At 37.8% G+C, this 18658-nt stretch overlaps 1 protein-coding gene and 3 pseudogenes across 1 annotated transcript; all 4 read right to left on the reverse strand.

The window, feature by feature from the left end:
- Positions 1–651: 651 nt before the first annotated feature.
- LOC147949846 (secreted RxLR effector protein 161 pseudogene) lies at positions 652–1179 on the reverse strand (annotated as a pseudogene).
- Positions 1180–5608: 4429 nt separating this feature from the next.
- Positions 5609–8641, reverse strand: LOC104707795 (uncharacterized). Its single transcript, XM_087510831.1, has 5 exons — positions 8306–8641; positions 7928–8200; positions 7621–7858; positions 7177–7383; positions 5609–6567 (listed from the first exon to the last, which is right to left on the reverse strand). The coding sequence occupies exons 1-5, from the start codon at positions 8639–8641 to the stop codon at positions 5609–5611; spliced, it is 2013 nt and encodes a 670-aa protein (XP_087366957.1).
- A 2217-nt stretch (positions 8642–10858) lies between these two features.
- On the reverse strand, positions 10859–11883 carry LOC104790026 (B3 domain-containing protein At5g24050 pseudogene; annotated as a pseudogene).
- A 1430-nt stretch (positions 11884–13313) lies between these two features.
- On the reverse strand, positions 13314–17094 carry LOC147949847 (uncharacterized; annotated as a pseudogene).
- Between the last annotated feature and the right edge of the window lie 1564 nt (positions 17095–18658).

The raw sequence follows: 18658 nt of genomic DNA on the forward strand, positions 1-18658 counted from the left end.
ATTAATCATTGTTTTGAACTAGCCTGTTTAGTTAACAAGACAACACAAACATGTACTGCCGATTTGAAACTAGACTTGGTTATTAATTGTTGAATAATTCTTAACTCAGGTAGAAGATATTGAATATAAGTACCTAAGATTTAAGAGATTGTTTATAAAAGACTTCTTCTTTTATTGCTTTAGAAAAACTGACTCAAAACTAAAGCTTACAAACTCTCTCTTTCTCTCAAAGCTCATTCATTATGCAATACCTCTGTATCTCCTTTTATATGAAACTCTTAGAAAATATTTCCTAATCCAAATAGGAAAATTAACTTATTTTAGATATCTCCTAAAATACAAATATGTATATTTAGCTTTTCTCCTAAATATACTTTTTTCCTTCTTTTCTTGATCTCTAAGTTATTTAAAGCTTACTCCAACATTCTCCCTCTTAAGTTTGAAATCATCCTTCTTCAAATCTTGAACACCAATGAAGTCTTTCATTTCCTTAAACTTGATTTTACCAAGTACTTTTGTCAAAATATTAGCCTTTTGTTCACCTCCAGGAACATGTTCTACCTCCACTTGTTCATTCTCAATACATTCTCTTATAAAATGATACCTTGTGTTGATGTGCTTGCTTCGACCGTGGAAAACTGGATTCTTAGTCTATGCTATAGCCGATTTGTTATCAACTCGAAGTGTCACTGTGGTACATGTTCTCCTAGTTACTTCACTGAACAACTCCTGCAACCATATTGCTTGTTTAGCCACTTCAGTGGCTGCCATAAATTCTGCCTCGCAGGAAGATAATGCTATTGTCTCTTGCTTTTGAGTACACCAGGTGATTGGACAGTCGTCAAGGTAGAAGATGTGTCCAGTTGTACTCTTACCATCATCCTCATCCACGTTGTAGCTGCTATCGCTATATCCCACGATTCCGATTCCGGTTGTGCTTCCACGAGTGAAATTAAGACCGAGTGAGCTTGTTCCTCGAAGATACCTAAGGACTTGCTTCAAAGCTGATCCATGTGAGACTTTTGGCGCATGCATATATCGACTAAGAACACCAACACTAAAAGAGAGATCTGGTCGAGTGTGAAGCAAATATCGAAGAAAACCTATAAGCTTTCTATATTCCTTTTCATCAAAGTTTTGCTCTTCTAGTGCCTTTGATAACTTTAGACCTGCATCCATTGGTATGTGTACCAAATTGCACTCTCCCATTCAAGCATCCTCTAGTATCTTCAACGCATACCGTTCTTGATTTAAAGTGATCATGCCATCTTGCTGATTTACTTCGATTCCAAGGTAGTAGGTCAATAATCCAAGGTCACTCATTTCAAACTTGGAAGCCATATCCTCTTTGAAGTCCAATATTAAATCCAGACTAGACACTGTGACCAGCAAATCATCGACATAAACAGCAACAAGGAGAAGTTGACCTTTATTTGTCTTTCGATACAAAGAAGGTTCCTTCGTACACTTCACAAAGTTCAACTCCTTAAGGATCTCGTTCAGCTTATTGTTCCAAGCATGTGGTGCTTGTCTTAAGCCGTATAGCGCCTTATTCAACTTATACACCTTGTATCTGCTTCCTTCGATCACATATCCTTCAGGTTGGCTCACAAACACCGTTTCCTTTAATTCCCCATGAAGAAATGTAGTTTTTACATCCAAGTGATGTATCTCCCAACCATTAGTGGCTGCCAAAGCAATAATAAAGCGAACTGTCTCTATGCGAGCCACCATAGCAAAGACTTCATTGAAATCAATAACATACCTTTGAACATACCCTTTAGCTACTAACCTTGCTTTATACTTATTGATACTTTCGTCTGAGTTCCGTTTGATTTTATACACCCACTTCAGCCCAATTGGTTTGGCATCAAGAGGAAGATCGACTAAGTTCCAGGTTTTGTTCTTAGTTATCAAGGCGATCTCTTCGTCACACGCATCCCTCCAGAACTGCAATTCTTTCGCTTCACTATAATCCCAAGGTTCATCATTCACTGCCAACAAAAGTCTCTCACTCTCTGCTTCCGCTAACAAGACATAATCATTCAAATATTTAGGCTTCGTCTTAGTTCTCATAGAGATTCTCAGCTGTTGGTGAGGTGTCTGACTCACTTACTCAGGTATCACAGCCTTTGTTTCTCTTCTCGGAGATGCCTCTATAAGCCTAGGCGATGTCTCTCTTTCATTCGAACCTTCTTCATCATTGTTTCGAACGTTATTCACTGCTCTGTTTTGCTATGTTTCCTCTGTTTCTTCTGAAACTTCTACGCCACCATAATTACCGAAGCTCAACTCAAAAATACTGTTACCTTCGTTCTCCTCCGGTCCTTGATTCTTCCACGACCAACTCTCAGTTTCATTAAATACCACATCTCGACTAACTATTACTCTTTGGGTAGTCAGATCAAGCAGACGGTAAGCTTTAGATCCTGGTTCTGTGCCAAGATGATCCAGAATCCTCGATCTATTGTCCAGTTTTTTTCAAATATGGAACTTCAACCCTGGCGTAACAAACACATCCGAATATACGAAGATGATCCAGGCTTGGTTTCTTACCCTTCATTACCTCATACGGAGTTTGTAAAACCAAGGCTCTTGTTCCGAATCGGTTAATGAGATACGTCGCATGGCATACCGCCTCTCCCCAGAGATAGTTTGGAATCCTCATGTGTTTCAATAACCTTCTCGTCATCTCAAGTAATGTCCTGTTCTGTCTCTCAACAACTCCGTTTTGTTAAGGTGTATAAGGTGCGGTTAAGTGTCTTGTAATACCATGGTCAGCACAGAATGCTTGAAACTCATGAGATAGGAACTCTCCTCCTCTGTCCATCCGAAAAGTCTTAATGGTGGCTCCTGTTTCTTCCTCAATCAACTTCTTGATGTTCTTGAATCGATCAAAGGCTTCACCTTTTTCCTTTAAAAGAAGTGACCACATATAACGAGAGTGATCATCAATCAAAACGAAGATGTATCTGTTACCAGCGGTTGTATATGGTGTAATAGGAACACATAGATCTCCATGTATTAGTTCTAACATCTTAGATGCACGATAAGAAGTCGCATGTGGAAACGATTGTCTGGTCTGCTTTCCTATTAAATATGATACACAAGTTTCTTTCTCAATATGTATATTCGGTATGCCCTTGACTAACTCCTTCTTAATCATTGCTTTCATGGTGTCAACGCCTATGTGTCCCAACCGCGCATGCCACTTTGTTGAATCATCTAGCTCCATTAGTTGAAGTGCTTCCATGGCAACTTTGTAGAGCCGATTCTTGGATCTGCTTGCTCTCAGCAAAAGATTTCCAAAACGATCATATAATGTTAGATAGTCTTCATGCATCCTGACATTGCATCCTGATTTCGTAGCTTGACCAAGAGAAATAATATTGCTTTTCAACTCTGGTATGAAGTAGACATCACCTAAGACTTTCTTATCACCTTTCTTACTAACAAAGAGAATTGAACTCTTCCCTTTAATATCTATCCTTGAGCCGTCACCGAACCTCACCTTGCCCATGACTGTCTCATCCAGTTTGGAGAAGTACGCACAATTTCCAGACATATGATTGCTAGCTCCATTGTCTAGATACCAAACATTGGCTCCATATACTTCTGCTTCAAATTTAGTTGGTTTCACCTTTTGTTCATTGAGAAAGACGATCTCATGCACCATTAATTCTTCAGCAATTTTTGTGTCATCTTCTTCATTCTCTAGTGTCTCTTGAAGTTTTACTAACCTATCAGGACAATTAGAGGCATAATTCCCTTGTTGAATCTAGCGGAAGTAAATAGAGTATTAGCGAGTTTAGAAGAGAATGGAAGGATAAGAGAAAGATTCTTATTATTATTATTCGAAGATTTACAATGTAGGCGCAAGCCTTTTAATAGGGAGACAACTAGGGTTTTCCCCTTTTACATTCGAATATCTAAGTGATAGAGACATAAAGAGAGAGAGAGGGTTGATCCCCAAGGTGATAGTGACCTCTCCTAGTCTCCTAGGACGAGACATGTGACTATGCAAACATGTGACTCTTCCTCCTCTTATCTCCTAATGGCTGTAAGAGATATTTTGAGACTTCTCATGATCGCATGGGCCTTAGAAGAACATGCCTCTTCATTTCCTTATGTCATCTTGGTGAGACTCGGCCTTTATTAGACATATGTACGGACGTCCGTACGGTTGTGGCTAAGTCCCAAACATGCCATGATCAATACTCCCCCTCAAGCTTAGCCTAATGAAATGGTTAAGCTTGGAACCCATGAAGCATCACCTTATTAAAAACCTTAACATTGAAAACCTCATGGGACAAAACTATGTTAAGGGAAAAAGAGTGTGATGTCCATGTGTTAGAGAAGTCGATCATGGGCGTGTAAGGTCTACTAGTACAAGCTTGCTATGAATGTGCTCACAAACCTTAGGACATGCAGCCTTGGTGAAGATATCTGCCAATTGGTCTCGACTGTTGGTGTGGCATGGAAGTATCACTCCTTCTTCAATTTTCTCGCGGACCTTATGACAATCTACTTCAATGTGTTTGGTTCTCTCATGGAAAACTGAGTTGGTGGCTATGTGAATTGCAGCTTCGTTGTCACAATGCATCGTGATCGGTTGTTTGGACTCAATACCAAGATCCTTAAGGAGTGCTTTAAGCCATGTGAGTTCATTTGTTAACTTCCTCATTGCTCGGTACTCGGCCTTCGCGCTTGAACATGACACCACCTTTTGCTTCTTTGACTTCCATGTTACCAAGTTCCCACCTATAAACATGCAATATCCGGTGGTAGAGCGTCTATCCAGTGTGTCACCAGCATAATCCGCATCGCAGTATCCAACTATTTCAGTGCTTGAGTTCTTTCCCATCCAAATGCCTTGGCCTGGACTCCCTTTGATGTAAGTCAGGATTCTTTCCACCACACTCCACTGATACTTGGTTGGAGACTTCATATATTGGCTTACCTGATTCACGGCATAACATAAGTCCGGACGTGTAATCGTAAGATAAATTAACTTACTGACCAGCCGACGATAGCGTGTAACGTCTTCATATGGCTAGTCCAATGGATCCAATGGCCTATCCTTGACCGTCTCCCCCTTTCGCTTGAGCTGATAGTCCTTAGGAAGTGGAGTGAGCGCCGGTTTAACGCCAAGTTTCCCTGTTTCACTTAAGAGATCGAGTGTATATATTCTTTGGGAAAGAAATAAACCCTCCGGAGAGCGGCAAATTTCAATGCCTAGAAAATATTTGAGCTCACCAAGGTCTTTAATATCAAACACAGATTTAAGAAATGTTTTAGTTTCAAGGATACCGTCCTTGTCATTGTCGGAGACAATGATATCGTCCACATAGATAAGAACCACAACAATGCCTAGAGGTCCTTGAAGAGTGAAAAGAGTATGATCGGCCTCGGAGCGGCTAAAACCACGAGTCTTGAGAGTAGAGCTCAGTTTGTGGTACCAAGCTCGAGGAGACTGTTTGAGGCCATAGATGGCTTTGCGGAGACGAAAGACCTTGCCTGGAGCCACAATATCTTCAAGGCCCGGAGGCGGTGTCATATAAACCTCCTCATCAAGTTCCCCTTGAATGAAGGCGTTTTTAACATCCATTTACCAAAGGTCCCATGAGAGGTTCACAGCGAGGGAGAGAACAACACATATTGTATGCAACTTGGCCACCGGTGAAAAAGTATCCGTATAGTCAGCCCTATACGTTTGAGTGAACCCCCGAGCAACTAAGCGAGCCTTGTAACGCTCGATGTCACCCGTACTCAAATACTTAATGGTGAACACCCAGCGAGAGCTAACAACTTTGTTGCCTTTTGGTAAGTCAGCTTCATTCCAAGTATGGTTGCGGATCATAGCACCAGTTTCATCCTGAACTGCATCCAACCACTCCTTACTTTCACGCGCTTCATCATAAGTTTGAGGAATATAATGTTCATCAATCTTGCTAATGAAGGCTTGGAAGTCTGATGGTAGAAGGTCAAGCGAACAGACAAATTGGATAGGATGAGCCACAACTTGGTTATTATAGTACACACGCTTGTTTTTACATGTGGAGGGATGAGACCTGACACGGTCACTACGGCGAAGAGGTTGGACCGGAACAACCTCCTCTTGGATGATCGGTTGGTCGCCAAGGGAGGAAGCAGGGCTCAAGATGGTAGGAGGCTCATCATCACCATTGTAGTTCGAAGAATCAGTAGGATGTAAGTCAGGAGGTGCCATCGGAGTAGTAGGTGTATCCGAGGAGGTAGGTTCGACCGGTGGAGTTATGCTGTTTGGTGACATCACCTTTTCGGATTCTTGAGGAGCCAGTGCATTGCCAAGATGTTCGAGAAGGAACCGCAAACTTGCAGAGCGATCATTCGGTGAGCAAGAGAGATCTTTCAAGTCATTCCAGTCGCCTTTCTCGAAATAGCCAGCATTCTCCATGAACTTGACATCGCGAGAGACCAGTAAACAGCTCGTGGTTGGATCATAACACTTGTAACCCTTCTGACTTATTGCGTAGCCTATAAACATGCACTTGGTGCTCTTGGCATCTAACTTGGTCCTTTGTTCCCCTGGGATTAAGAAAAAACACACGCAGCCAAACACACGTAAGTGGTTCAAAGATGGTTTAATTTGGTTCAGTACCTCAAACGGAGAGATATCTTGCAGCACTTTGGTTGGTGTCCGATTGATCAAGTAACAAGCTGTCATCAAAGCATCTCCCCAATATCTTTTAGGAACATGTTTGTGAAACATAATTGATAGAGCCACTTCCATAAGATGGCGATTCTTCCTCTCGGCCACTCCGTTTTGTTGCGGCGTGTAGGGACAGCTTGTTTGGTGTAGGATGCCATGCTTAGCTAAGTGTTCTTTGAATCGATGGCCAGTGTATTCTCCTCCATTGTCCGATCTTAGTACCTTAATTTTGGCATTGAAGTGATTAGTAACATAATTCTGAAAATTAACAAAGGCATCATATACTCTATCTTTAGAAGGTAACAATGTGATCCATGTATATTTAGATTTTTCATCAATAAAGGTCACAAAATACTTGTTGTTATCTCTAGATAGGCAAGGAGATGTCCACACATCAGAATGTACTAAATCAAAACAATGTTCATAAATGGTAATAGATTTAGGAAAAATAGATTTGCAATGTTTCCCAAGAATACAAGACTCACAACTTGAGTTATCAAATGAGACATTAGGGATCATTAATTCAAAAGCACGAGAGTGAGGGTGGCCTAATCTAGCATGCCAAACATCACTTGGACTACTAACAAGACTAGTTTTAAAAGAAACACAAGGAGAGGAGCTTGGTGTAACATCATTAATTTTCTCTAGGACATAGAGGTCGCCATTAGCATTTCCTTTCCCAAGAACCTTTCCTGTCTCAATATCCTGAAAATGCACACTGTTAGGACCAAAAATAGTATAGCAATTTAAATTAGTAGTAGCCCTTTTTACCGATAATAGATTTGATGTAAAATTGGGCATAAAGAAAGCTTTGGAGTTCTTATCAAATAATTTCAAGTCTCCTACTCCCTTAACATGTATACTATCTCCATTTGCAATAATAACATTTCCTAGGGCCGGTTTTATGTTGTTTAATAAACTAGGATTACTTATCATGTGATGAGAAGCACCAGAGTCAACAACAAGCGATCTACTGGGTTTAGAAGCAAAGAAGGTGATACCAGAATCCTTTAGTGTTGCAATGGATCGAATGAGGGCCTCTAGGTCTGATTTCCTCACAAAGTCCCCATAGGATGCGGCCATGACAGTGGCGTTTCCTTGGTTTGCAGCACAGGATCCCTGTCCACTTGTTCCTTCTTGAGAGAGATGCGCCTTGAACTTGGCCGGCTTGAGATGAGGGTGAAGAATCCAGCACTTGTCCTTCACATGGCCTCTTTTCTTACAATGGTCACACACCACCACTTTTCTTTCCTCTTGTTTGTAGACTCCTTTGTTGGCGGTGACTAGGTCTTCCTTCCCACTAAAGAGCCCCAGTGAACCTTGTTCCTTTTGTACTTGAGAACACACATCTTCAAGAGTAGGAAGCTTGTCGCCTCTTATTATGTGCTTAATAAGGTCATTGAACGCCAGATTCAAGGTGAGAAGTAGGCCAAAGACTTTGTCCTGCTCTTTTCTCTCGTTGAGGATGGCCGGATCTATTGTGCTTGGTCGAAGCATCTCAAGCTCAGCCTATAAGGATCTGAATTTCCCAAAATGCTTCGTGAACTCCAAGTCTTCTTGATGGAGACAGTTGATAGCTTTCTTGACTTCAAAGACACGAGTCAAGTTAGTCACATTTCCATACACATTCGCAAGCGTATCCCACAACTCCTTAGCCGTCTTGCAATATGAGTTTGCTTCAAGGATGGGTGCGTCAAGCAACTTTTGAAGGATAGCAAGCACGGTATGATCTTCTTGGAACCATTTGACTTCCTTTTCGAGTTCAGCCTCCTTGTCTTCTTCCTTCACTTCTTTTCCGTCTTCTTTGTTGGCTTTCTTGGGGAGTTGGTCCGTTTCAATGTGGATCCATAGTCCCCGGCCACTAAGAGCGGTCTTTGTGGTCCTTTTCCACAATAGATAGTTTGCACCTTTCACTATCACCGGAGTAATGATTGGTTTAGTGTTCTCCATAGCAAGAATCGAGTATAGAATTTAAAGTTTTGAAAATAGTAGAATAGAGTGTGGAATCTAGTAGAATAAGAATAAGAAGAGTATGTTTAGAGAATCAAGATCGAAAAACATGCTCTGATACCATGTTGAATCTAGCGGAAGTAAATAGAGAATTAGCGAGTTTAGAAGAGAGTGGAAGGATAAGAGAAAGATTCTTATTATTATTATTCGAAGGTTTACAATGTAGGTGCAAGCCTTTTAATAGGGAGACAACTAGGGTTTTCCCCTTTTACATTCGAATATCTAAGAGGGTTGATCCCCAAGGTGATAGTGACCTCTCCTAGTCTCCTAGGACGAGACATGTGACTATGCAAACATGTGACTCTTCCTCCTCTTATCTCCTAACGGCTATAAGAGATATTTTGAGACTTCTCATGATCGCATGGGCCTTAGATGAACAGGCCTCTTCCCCTCCTTATGTAATCTTGGTGAGACTCGGCCTTTATTAGACATATGTATGGACGTCCGTACGGTTGTGGCTAAGTCCCAAACATGCCATGATCAATAGCCCTGTTTTGTCACAACGATAGCAGGTTATTTTTGACTTGTCTCGTTCTTGCCTAAAACCTCCATTTTGTTGATTACCATAACGCCCTCGTCCTCTTCCTCGTCCATAAAACCTTCCTCCATGTCCTCGTTCTCTACCAGCAGCATAATGATCTTGATACGATTGTGTGTCCATATTAGCATAAAAGAGTTTTCCTTGATCATTGGATTGATCTTCGTCTTCTTAAGTGCGAATCCTCTCTTCATATGCTTTCATCCGCCCCACAATATCTCCAAAGCTTATAGTGTTGAGGTCGAGAACTTGCTCTAATGCAGCGATGATTTGTATAAACCGTTCCGAGGCAAGCTCATAAGAAATTTTTTCACGATTTTGGATTCGTTGATGTTTTCTCCTAGAGCTGCAGATTTAGTGGCTATCTCAGAAAGTTTGCCGACGAAGACATCAATGGTATATGATTCTTTCATCTTGATTCGTTCAAACTCGGCCATGAGTGTCTGTAACCGCGCCTCTTTCACCCTATCAGCTCCAACGTGTCTTGCCTTTATCGCATTCCAAATTTCTTTGGATGTAGCAAGGTCTCCTACCTGTAGAATTAACGCCTCCGGTATAGACTGGAAGAGCAAAGCTCTTGCCAGATTATCTTTCTCCATCGCTAGTTCCTGGTTCTACAGCTTCCCACACCTTATGCACCTTAAGTGCAATCGTCATACGCATGGACCAGACCGTGTAATTAGTTGTGTTGAGCATCGGACACTGTATAGACGAGGGACCGCCTTCCTTCGGTTTGAAATCAACAATTTCACTCATCTTGAAAAGTAATCGAGGGTGCCTAGTTTCAATATTGCTCTGATACCAATTATTAAATATAAGCACCTAAGATTTAAGAGATTGTTTATAAAAGACTTTTTCTTTTATTGCTTTAGAAAAACTGACTCAAAACAAAAGCTTACAAACTCTCTCTTTCTCTAAAAGCTCATTCATTATGCAATACCTCTGCATCTCCTTTTATATGAAACTCTTAGACAATATTTCCTAATCCAAATAGGAAAACTAACTTATTTTAGATATCTCCTAAAACACAAATATGTATATTTAGCTTTTCTCCTAAATATACTTTTTTCCTTCTTTTCTTGATCTCTAAGTTATTTCAAGCTTACTCCAACAGAAGATATTTGTTAGTACATTTAAACTTTGATACATTCCAGAACCTAGGCAAGGGTATGAAAGGAAGGAACTATGCATTCCAACGTTGTTTCTAAGCTCTTCATTTGTCTCAGAGCAGGACAGTGTTGTATTAGAAACATAATTTATTTTACCATCATCTGCAACTGCAGTTCTGTTTGCGATCAAGGTTGAGAATACTTTATTCAAATGCCTGAAGGAAATTGTAGCAAAAACACACTTGATTTTGTTACTGATTTGATCATTTCCGATGAATAAAATGAACCAACACACTTGCCTGATAATTTTCACCACACATGGACTTTGGGATATATTACAAGAAAAGGTAATAATGCAGTAACTAAAGTAAGACCAAACTCCATGTCAAAATTCTAAGTTCATAATCTGATACAATAGAAGGAACCCTAGTAACACCCTAGTTCCAAGAAATTACTAAAACCTCCAGAATAGCATGAAATCAGATCTCTGTGCGAGTTATATAGCCTCAACAGACACAAGACACTTAGCAGAGACAGAGAGCAAGGGAAGAGCTACTCTGTTCCATGGCAAAACAGAGGAGTCCACAGCACCTGAACGACCAAAGACTGATTTTGTCGCCCTCTTTCAATCCGTTAGCCTCAACGATGTCCTTCCACCCACAAATCAAATTGTAATTCCAGCTTCCTTTACCTGAATCTTTCTTCATCTCCCATCTCTTCAACATCACACCCCACTTTTTAGACCACTGATCCACGAGAATGGCTCCCACTCCAATCTTCTTATTGTGGTTGATGTCTTCGTCTATGATTCTCGACTCCACAGGCGTCAAGAAGTCGTTTCGGTGTAAGTTGTTATAAGGCATTGAGAGACTGTTCTGTGTTGGGTTTACATCAGTCACGAACAGAGTCTTCTCAAAGATCAGTTTAGCGTCTCTGGCTCCGTTCATATCTCTCATAACCTTGACAAGCCACTCAGGCATGTCTCCCGCCGTCGGTGATAAAGGAAAAACCTTTGCTTTCTTGTATCCACCAGTACGCTTTCTCTCTTTCACGGCACGTCTCTTGCGGCTTGTGCTCCCCGGTACTAAGCACAAAGACAGATCAGAACATGGGGAATTAGGGTTTAGTGAGTCTTTGATCATCTCCCTCTTCTCGGACTCAGCCGTTGTGTAATCCAAGAGTAAGAGTTCAGAACTAGGGTTTCGTAGGGTTTTCGTCTCGGAATCATCAGCGGCGGTGACACATGAAGAAGAGAGCCATGGGAGTTGGTTTTGTGGGTCTTCTGTCTCATATTCAATAGGGAGCTCGTTAAGATCGATGAGCGTTGAAGACGTAGAAGCTCTATGTAGAATTTTTTGTTGGTATCTTCTCTTCACCACAGACGACCTTGTTTTTCTCGGAAAGAGACAAAAGATTCTCTTAAGGGTTTCTTCTTCAGATAACATAACTGCCGCATCCATCAGCGTACAAAAATTCGACCACATCTTCTTTCCTGAAGTCGTGGGATGAACATCGTCGTGATACATACTTCTCATCGTGATCGTACCGGAGACTCAAGTTCTTCTGAGATTTTTAACAAAAGGAAAAAAAAATTCTTCTGAAAGCAGAAACGTGAGGCACAAGGGAATTAGAGAGAGATTAGAAACTGAGAGAAAATGATAATGAGAGATTGAGAGAGCCGATCTCTTGCCTTATATATAATACTGCTTACATTAAAGTTAGGGTTTTTTTGTCTTTCGTTTGAGTTTAGTTGGTTTAATTACTGTGATTAGTGACTATTTCCTTTACTTTGAGATTGAACTCTGAAGAAGTAAAAAGTAAAAAACTGATAATTAAGAAATTTCTTTGCCTTTTTTGTATAGGTTCGTTTAGTTTAGTTAAGTATAGTTTGATAGGTTGTTTGCTTAACATTTCTTTTCCTTGCAAAACAAAAAATATAGAAAAAAAAAATATATGATGCATGGTTATTTAATTTTTGTTTTTAATCTCTAAGTTTTCTTATGTTTCTTACTATAGATAAAATTTAAACGGAATATAAAGTCTTAAGTCACATTAATACTTATATAAATATTTTTGAAAAAAATATTATAATTTTTTCCTAAAATAGTGATTGTTATTCATTATGAATCCAAATTACATATATATATCATAATATTTGTTTTCAACAAAAAAATTATCATAAAATTTTATTATTTACACTTACATCTATTAACATAAATTAGTGAAAATACCATACTTTTGGCATATGAACAAATTTTTTAAAAAAATTATAATCCTGTTAACAAATCTAGTTTTAATTTATATATTTTATATATCTTTTTGTTAGTGGTGATATCGCGTTTCATTATGATGATCCTAACTTTCATAACGTTCATATACCTGTAATACATGGATCTACTAAAGATGGTTACATTTGCACCTCGTTATATATAAAAAAATTAACTATAGGTAGATGAAACCACGACAAGCAACTCTCATGCACTATAGATAGATATTATCAGTAAATTGGTTTTTCATTTATGTGCAATAGCTGAGAAAAAATATCTAAATTAAAAATTACTTATTAGTTTTAGAGGTTTTTAGTAATTAAACCCTTCAACTAAAGATGGATCGTAATAAACTCCTTCAATTATATATCTAATAAAAAGAACCCGCAACTTAAAATCTGTTAGTAAAAAATCCCCTACATCCACAGTTTCGTTACATCTGGATGATTATTGTTAAGACATAATTAAGCTATAACGTTGCATTTTAAGGAAATTAAAAAAACGACATGTTTTTAATTAGTCAAAAACATTGATAGAGAACAGAAATCTCATTACAAAACTGAGTATTTAAACCTATTTGATCATAAAAATTATGAAAACACGATTAAAATCGAAACTAAACATGTTGTAACATCAAAATCCAGAAAATTAAGACTTTATATGACAAGCTAAGTTCATTGGGTGGTCTTTTGTCTCTTTTAAGGTTTTCTTGGAGGCAAATTGGGTGGGTTAGACACTGGTTCGAGTTTACATTTGCGTTCGTTGTGTCCATTTTGTTGACAGTTGCACTACAAAAAAAAGGATGGTTTTATATTATTTACATTTTATATTTGTATCATGTTTAAATAATGCTAAAATATTTTACATCACTTAAATAAATGATTTACATTTTGTTGATGCAAATTATTTGTATTAATTGAAATAAATATTTGCTTCAGTTATTATAATCAATGTTCATTTACATCATTTCTTAAAAATGTTGCAAGTCTTACATCATTTTTACTAAATTGATATAAAATATAATTGCATCATATATCAAAACTAATGTTAAATATTTATATCATTTCAGAAATTGATGTTGAAATCAATATTATAATAAATTATATGAAAATATTTTTTTCTTTAATATAATATTTAATTATTTATATTTTAATCATATTTGTTTATATATTCATTTGATAATTTACCTATATTATTTGTACTGTATTTATGATGGGACCCACAAAAATAATTTTTTTTTTTAACACTTCACTTAATTCATTCATTGATTCAGAATCTTATACAAGAGTTGATACATTAGAAATACACCAATAGTGAACAAATCATAATACACATCCACAAATACATAACCTAAAAACAAAAAAAACGATAGAGAAGCGACTTTCCACGATGCTTTGAATAACAAAGCCTTACTCGCCAACAGATTATTAAATTTATTTTTTTCCCTCTCCAGAATCAATCCCAAAATTATGATGTCGTCGTTCTTGGCTATCTTCTCATGGAAGAAATTCCATAGTTGTCTTATATCACCGGTGATACTCAAAATCTTCTCTTGCATTAATTCTTCGATTCTCCGTAAAATTGTTATGCCTAGATCCCACAATCGCCGATCGATATGCCATAAAACTCTGTGGGTTGTATACTCAATCCCTACTAGTGATGGAGATTGTGGAAATTGGGCATCATAGAAAATCGATAGATTTTTCACGGAGATAACAGGCTCGTCGTGTGTGAAACCAGGAGACCAATACATTTTAACGAACCATGAATGAATAGCCTCCCAAAACGGAGGAAGATGCTGGAAACGAAATCGCTTCCACTTGCTAAATGAAATAGAAATTACATAAACGATTTGCTTGAGAAGACACCGGATAATATCCCCTGCTTCCCGATTTGGCATCGATTTTTCATGAAACTGAGAATCGATTGTGAACGCAAACACAAGCGTTGCCAACATCCAGAAGAAGGAGATAGATCGGAAAAAGTTCTGATATAATTGGCTGCCTCCCATGGCAAATACCAAAAACAGGAGAAAAGCAAATTAAAAAAATAAAGAAGAACCACCGGCAAATGCCGGCGGCCGTAAAAGCCAATGACAGAAACGGTTGTGTAGATCGCCTTTTGTGTCGCCTGATAGAGAGAGACGAGAGTCTTTTATCCCTTTTTTCCACAAAAATAGTTGTTATCCCATTAAAGATGTACGACTAAGTGAAGAGAATATATATGAGCAATATTGAGAACTTCTTCTTGATACAGCCGATGTGGGATGTAGGCTATTTTATTATTTTTTTTTGTTTTTTTTGTGCTTTCAATTTGAATTTTAGTTTTAGTCGATTAAAGAGTAATATAATATTCTTTTTTTTTCTTATAATTCAGTTAATATATTAATTTGACATATAATTTTACTAGTATCATTTTTTAAATGATGTAAATTTTGGATCATTTTCTAAGTGATGTTAATATAAATTAATAAATACATCAAATATTTAGTGAAGTAAATTTATATATTTTTCTATTAGTGTTTTGAAAGTGATATAAATGATTTATATTTGCATCAATTATAATGAAATGATGTCATATAAATCAATAATAATATCGATTATTGTAACTGATGTAAACTTATAATTTTAATATCAATTACTGAAAAGTAATTTCAAATAATATCATTTAGTTTTATGATACTATTTAAATGGTACAATATGTTTGTTTTCTGTAGTGTTGGTACATGTCTGCAAAAACAAATGCATGAATCAAAAGTTTATTTCCAAGCAATCATTGACATACACTAATACAGAGAATTATAATTGTACCATGATAACTTTTGCATGATAAGAAGGAATTTCTTTAGGCGGATTAGGTGGCTTAGGCACCGGCTCTATTTGACATTTGCGTTTGTTATGCCCTGTTTGTCCGCATTTGCTACATGTCTACACAATAAAATAAGTATTGGTAAGGATTGCCATCATATAAGAAAGAAAGATGTATGCATAATAAACAGTCAAATTACCACTATAGACTTTTGACAAGTCTGAGAAGAAGTTTCTTCGCTTGGATCTTTGATTCGGTCTTTGTATTTTGGTCTTCTTGGCATTATCCTGTTCGGAGGAGGCATAACCACAACATGTTTCCCAAAGTTCCATCCCATTCACAGGAAACAAAAGCGAACGGTAACAAAGCTTCCACTTCTCGATGGAATAGCATTCTAAATTTACAGTTTCTGGCAGCTTTGTCTCCTTATATTCAGCCGCAATCGCAGACATAATATGACAGCAAGGAATCCCACTCACATCATACTCCCTGCAAGTGCAAGAAATCTTATCTCGAACATGAACCACATACTTATATTTTCCATGATCCACCTCATAAATGCCTCTTCCATTGGTAAATGGATTACACTACTTCAAACTCTTTTTCTGCTTTTCCATAATAGCAGTTGCTTTGGGTGTGATCTGCCTTGTAACATTCTGCATCTCCTTGATCTTAACCAGATTACTAGCCATTATATGTCATCTTATATCTTCTAGCAATGCAACCACTGGTTTTTCTCTAGCATCTTTCAAAACAGCATTATATGATTCACTAATATTGTTTTCTACTGAAGCCGATTTTTTAATATCACTAAAAAATGCCCTACAATAAAACAAAAACAGAGTTAAGCGAATAAAAACCAGGGAAAAATAAGAAGAAAAAACCAAAAAAAAAAAATTTAAGGGACGATTACCTAGACCAATTAGAACTGACACTTTTCTTCACTTTCTCATAAGCTTCAAGCTTTATGTTTTTCATCTTCTCGAGCTGTTTCTAAAAGACTGTTTTATTTTATGCATGTGCATACTTCCATAATAACTTATGCAAAGGTCCCATCTGCTATCTTTTCTGTAAGTTGGCAAAAATGTGTCTAGCACACATTCTATGCTCTGCGTAAGGTAGAACATTTTTTTATATCATATATCAATCCCTTCTGATGATATGAAGATAATGCAAAACCATTACCAAGCTCCAAACCTAAGTCTTCTCCTAATAATTCCATAAAACACTGCCAGTAGACCTTGTTCTCCACTGGTACAATAGCCCATGCGATGATATACATTGCATCATTTGGATCTCTTCCCACATCAGTCAACAGTTGCCCTTTCATACGTCCCTTTATAAATGTTCCATCCAAATGTATTACACGTCGACATGCACTCTTCCAACCCGTTTTTTGAGATTTAAAGCAAGTGTAGAACTTCTCAAAAACTTTATCTTTCGTACCCAAAAATAATCTGTATGATCATGTACTTTAACGATAGAAATCTCCAATGTATGATCAAACTGCATTACACTGATGTTATCTATACAGTCCAACCCAACGTAGAAAAATAAAACCCAACCTAAAAATTATCAAAAAGGAGGAGTTAAATTATAGTACTCGTGTTATATACACAGAGTTGGAATCATCCTAAACTGACTTATAAAAACAAGAACTAACCTTTCCATGATTTTCAGTTTCTAAGTGTTGAAATCAAGATGACTAGGACGACGAACGAATATAGAGATTTGCAATTCTTCTCGTTGGTCGTTATGATAATTTTTTCCTCAATTCACCGGCTTATCTCTCAAAACTGAAAGAATCAATAGAAATCATCACTCTTATTCTCTCCTAATCGACTACTACACCACACAAACTTTAGAGAATCTCACTTTGATAAATTAGGGTTCGTCACTTTGTGAATTTTAGAGCATAGATGAATTTGGGGATTTATATTTGGATATAAGGGCATTGTTTTGCATACAATTCGTGTTGTTTAAGTGTATATATGTCCTTAACCAAGATTTTGAACAAAACCTTTGTTGTTATATCCATTGATGCTATACGGCAAGATATTATATACTGATCAAGTTTGTTTATTAGTGTATCATTTGTTTTTTTGTCCTAGAACTTGTAATAAATCAGCACATCTACTTGCTAAATATGGTAGTTTACAAACATCTTTTATTCTGAATGTTGTAATTGTAGAGAACAGAGCACAAAACGACACTGTTTTGTTAAATATGTCAACAGGCTCACATTGTGTCAAGCCCACTAAGCTCAAGGCCTGCAAACAAGATGAAACGAAGAAGCCCAAGACCCTGCAACGGTCACCTGCAACAGACAAGAAAGCGTTAGCAGAGGAAGAAGGACATAGTACGACAGTGACATTGCAAAACCGATTCAAGGTGTTGGGACCAGTTGATGAAGATGATGCCACGTAATATCTCACAGCTGGCTGATCAACGAACACTCTAGAATCTAGGTTTAATCTCATGTAACTATATAAGAGAACTCTTGCAATGTAATACATTCAAGGATTTAATAATAAAAGAAACAATCTTTCAACACTCTCTTTTTCTTTCATGGTATCAGAGCCATGGATAGCTCCATGGAACTCTTCTCTTCTCCTTCGTTACACATCTCTAACTGTGTCACAATCAAACTCACAGAAGAAAACTACATCATATGGAAATCCCATTTTGAGTCTTTCCTCCGCAGCCAAGCTCTACTTGGGTTCGTAAACGGCGCCACCAAGCCACCACAAGAAACGATTCCTGTCAGAAACAAGAATGATAACAAGACGGAAGAGGTTTCAAACCCTGACTTCGAGTTGATCAAGTGGTTCAAGCGTGGTTGCTTGGTTCGATGAGTGAGAATGTAATGAGGCTGGTAGTCGGATCTACAACTTCTTATGAGGTATGGACCACTCTTATCTCTCACTTTAACCGCACGTCGTCCTCTAGGCTGTTTGAGTTGCAAAGACGCCTTCAAAATAGTGAGAAGTTAGATAAAAGCATGTCTGAGTATCTTAGAGGAATTAAAGATATATGTGACCAACTTGCTTCTATCGGTGATCCTGTGAGTGAAAAGATGAAGATATTTGCAGCTTTAAGAGGTTTAGGTCGAGAGTATGAGCCTATTATAACTGTCATTGAAGACTCCATGGACAGAGTTCCTGAACCTACTTATGAAACTGTTGTCTCTCGCTTAACTGGGTATGAGGACCGTATGCAACGATACTCTGTTTCA

This window comes from Camelina sativa, chromosome 1 (assembly GCF_030686135.1).
Source record: "Camelina sativa cultivar CO46 ecotype springtype chromosome 1, ASM3068613v1".
Classification (NCBI taxonomy): domain Eukaryota; kingdom Viridiplantae; phylum Streptophyta; class Magnoliopsida; order Brassicales; family Brassicaceae; genus Camelina; species Camelina sativa.

Coding starts and splice junctions, on each gene's coding strand:
- LOC104707795 (XM_087510831.1), bottom strand. CDS start 8,641: ATGGAGAACACTAAACCAATCATTACTCCGGTGATAGTGAAAGGTGCA. Junction 8,201..8,305: donor TTGCGAATGTGTATGGAAAT/GTGACTAACTTG, acceptor AGATCCTTATAG/GCTGAGCTTGAGATGCTTCG. Junction 7,384..7,620: donor TGCTTCTCATCACATGATAA/GTAATCCTAGTT, acceptor ATATTGAGACAG/GAAAGGTTCTTGGGAAAGGA.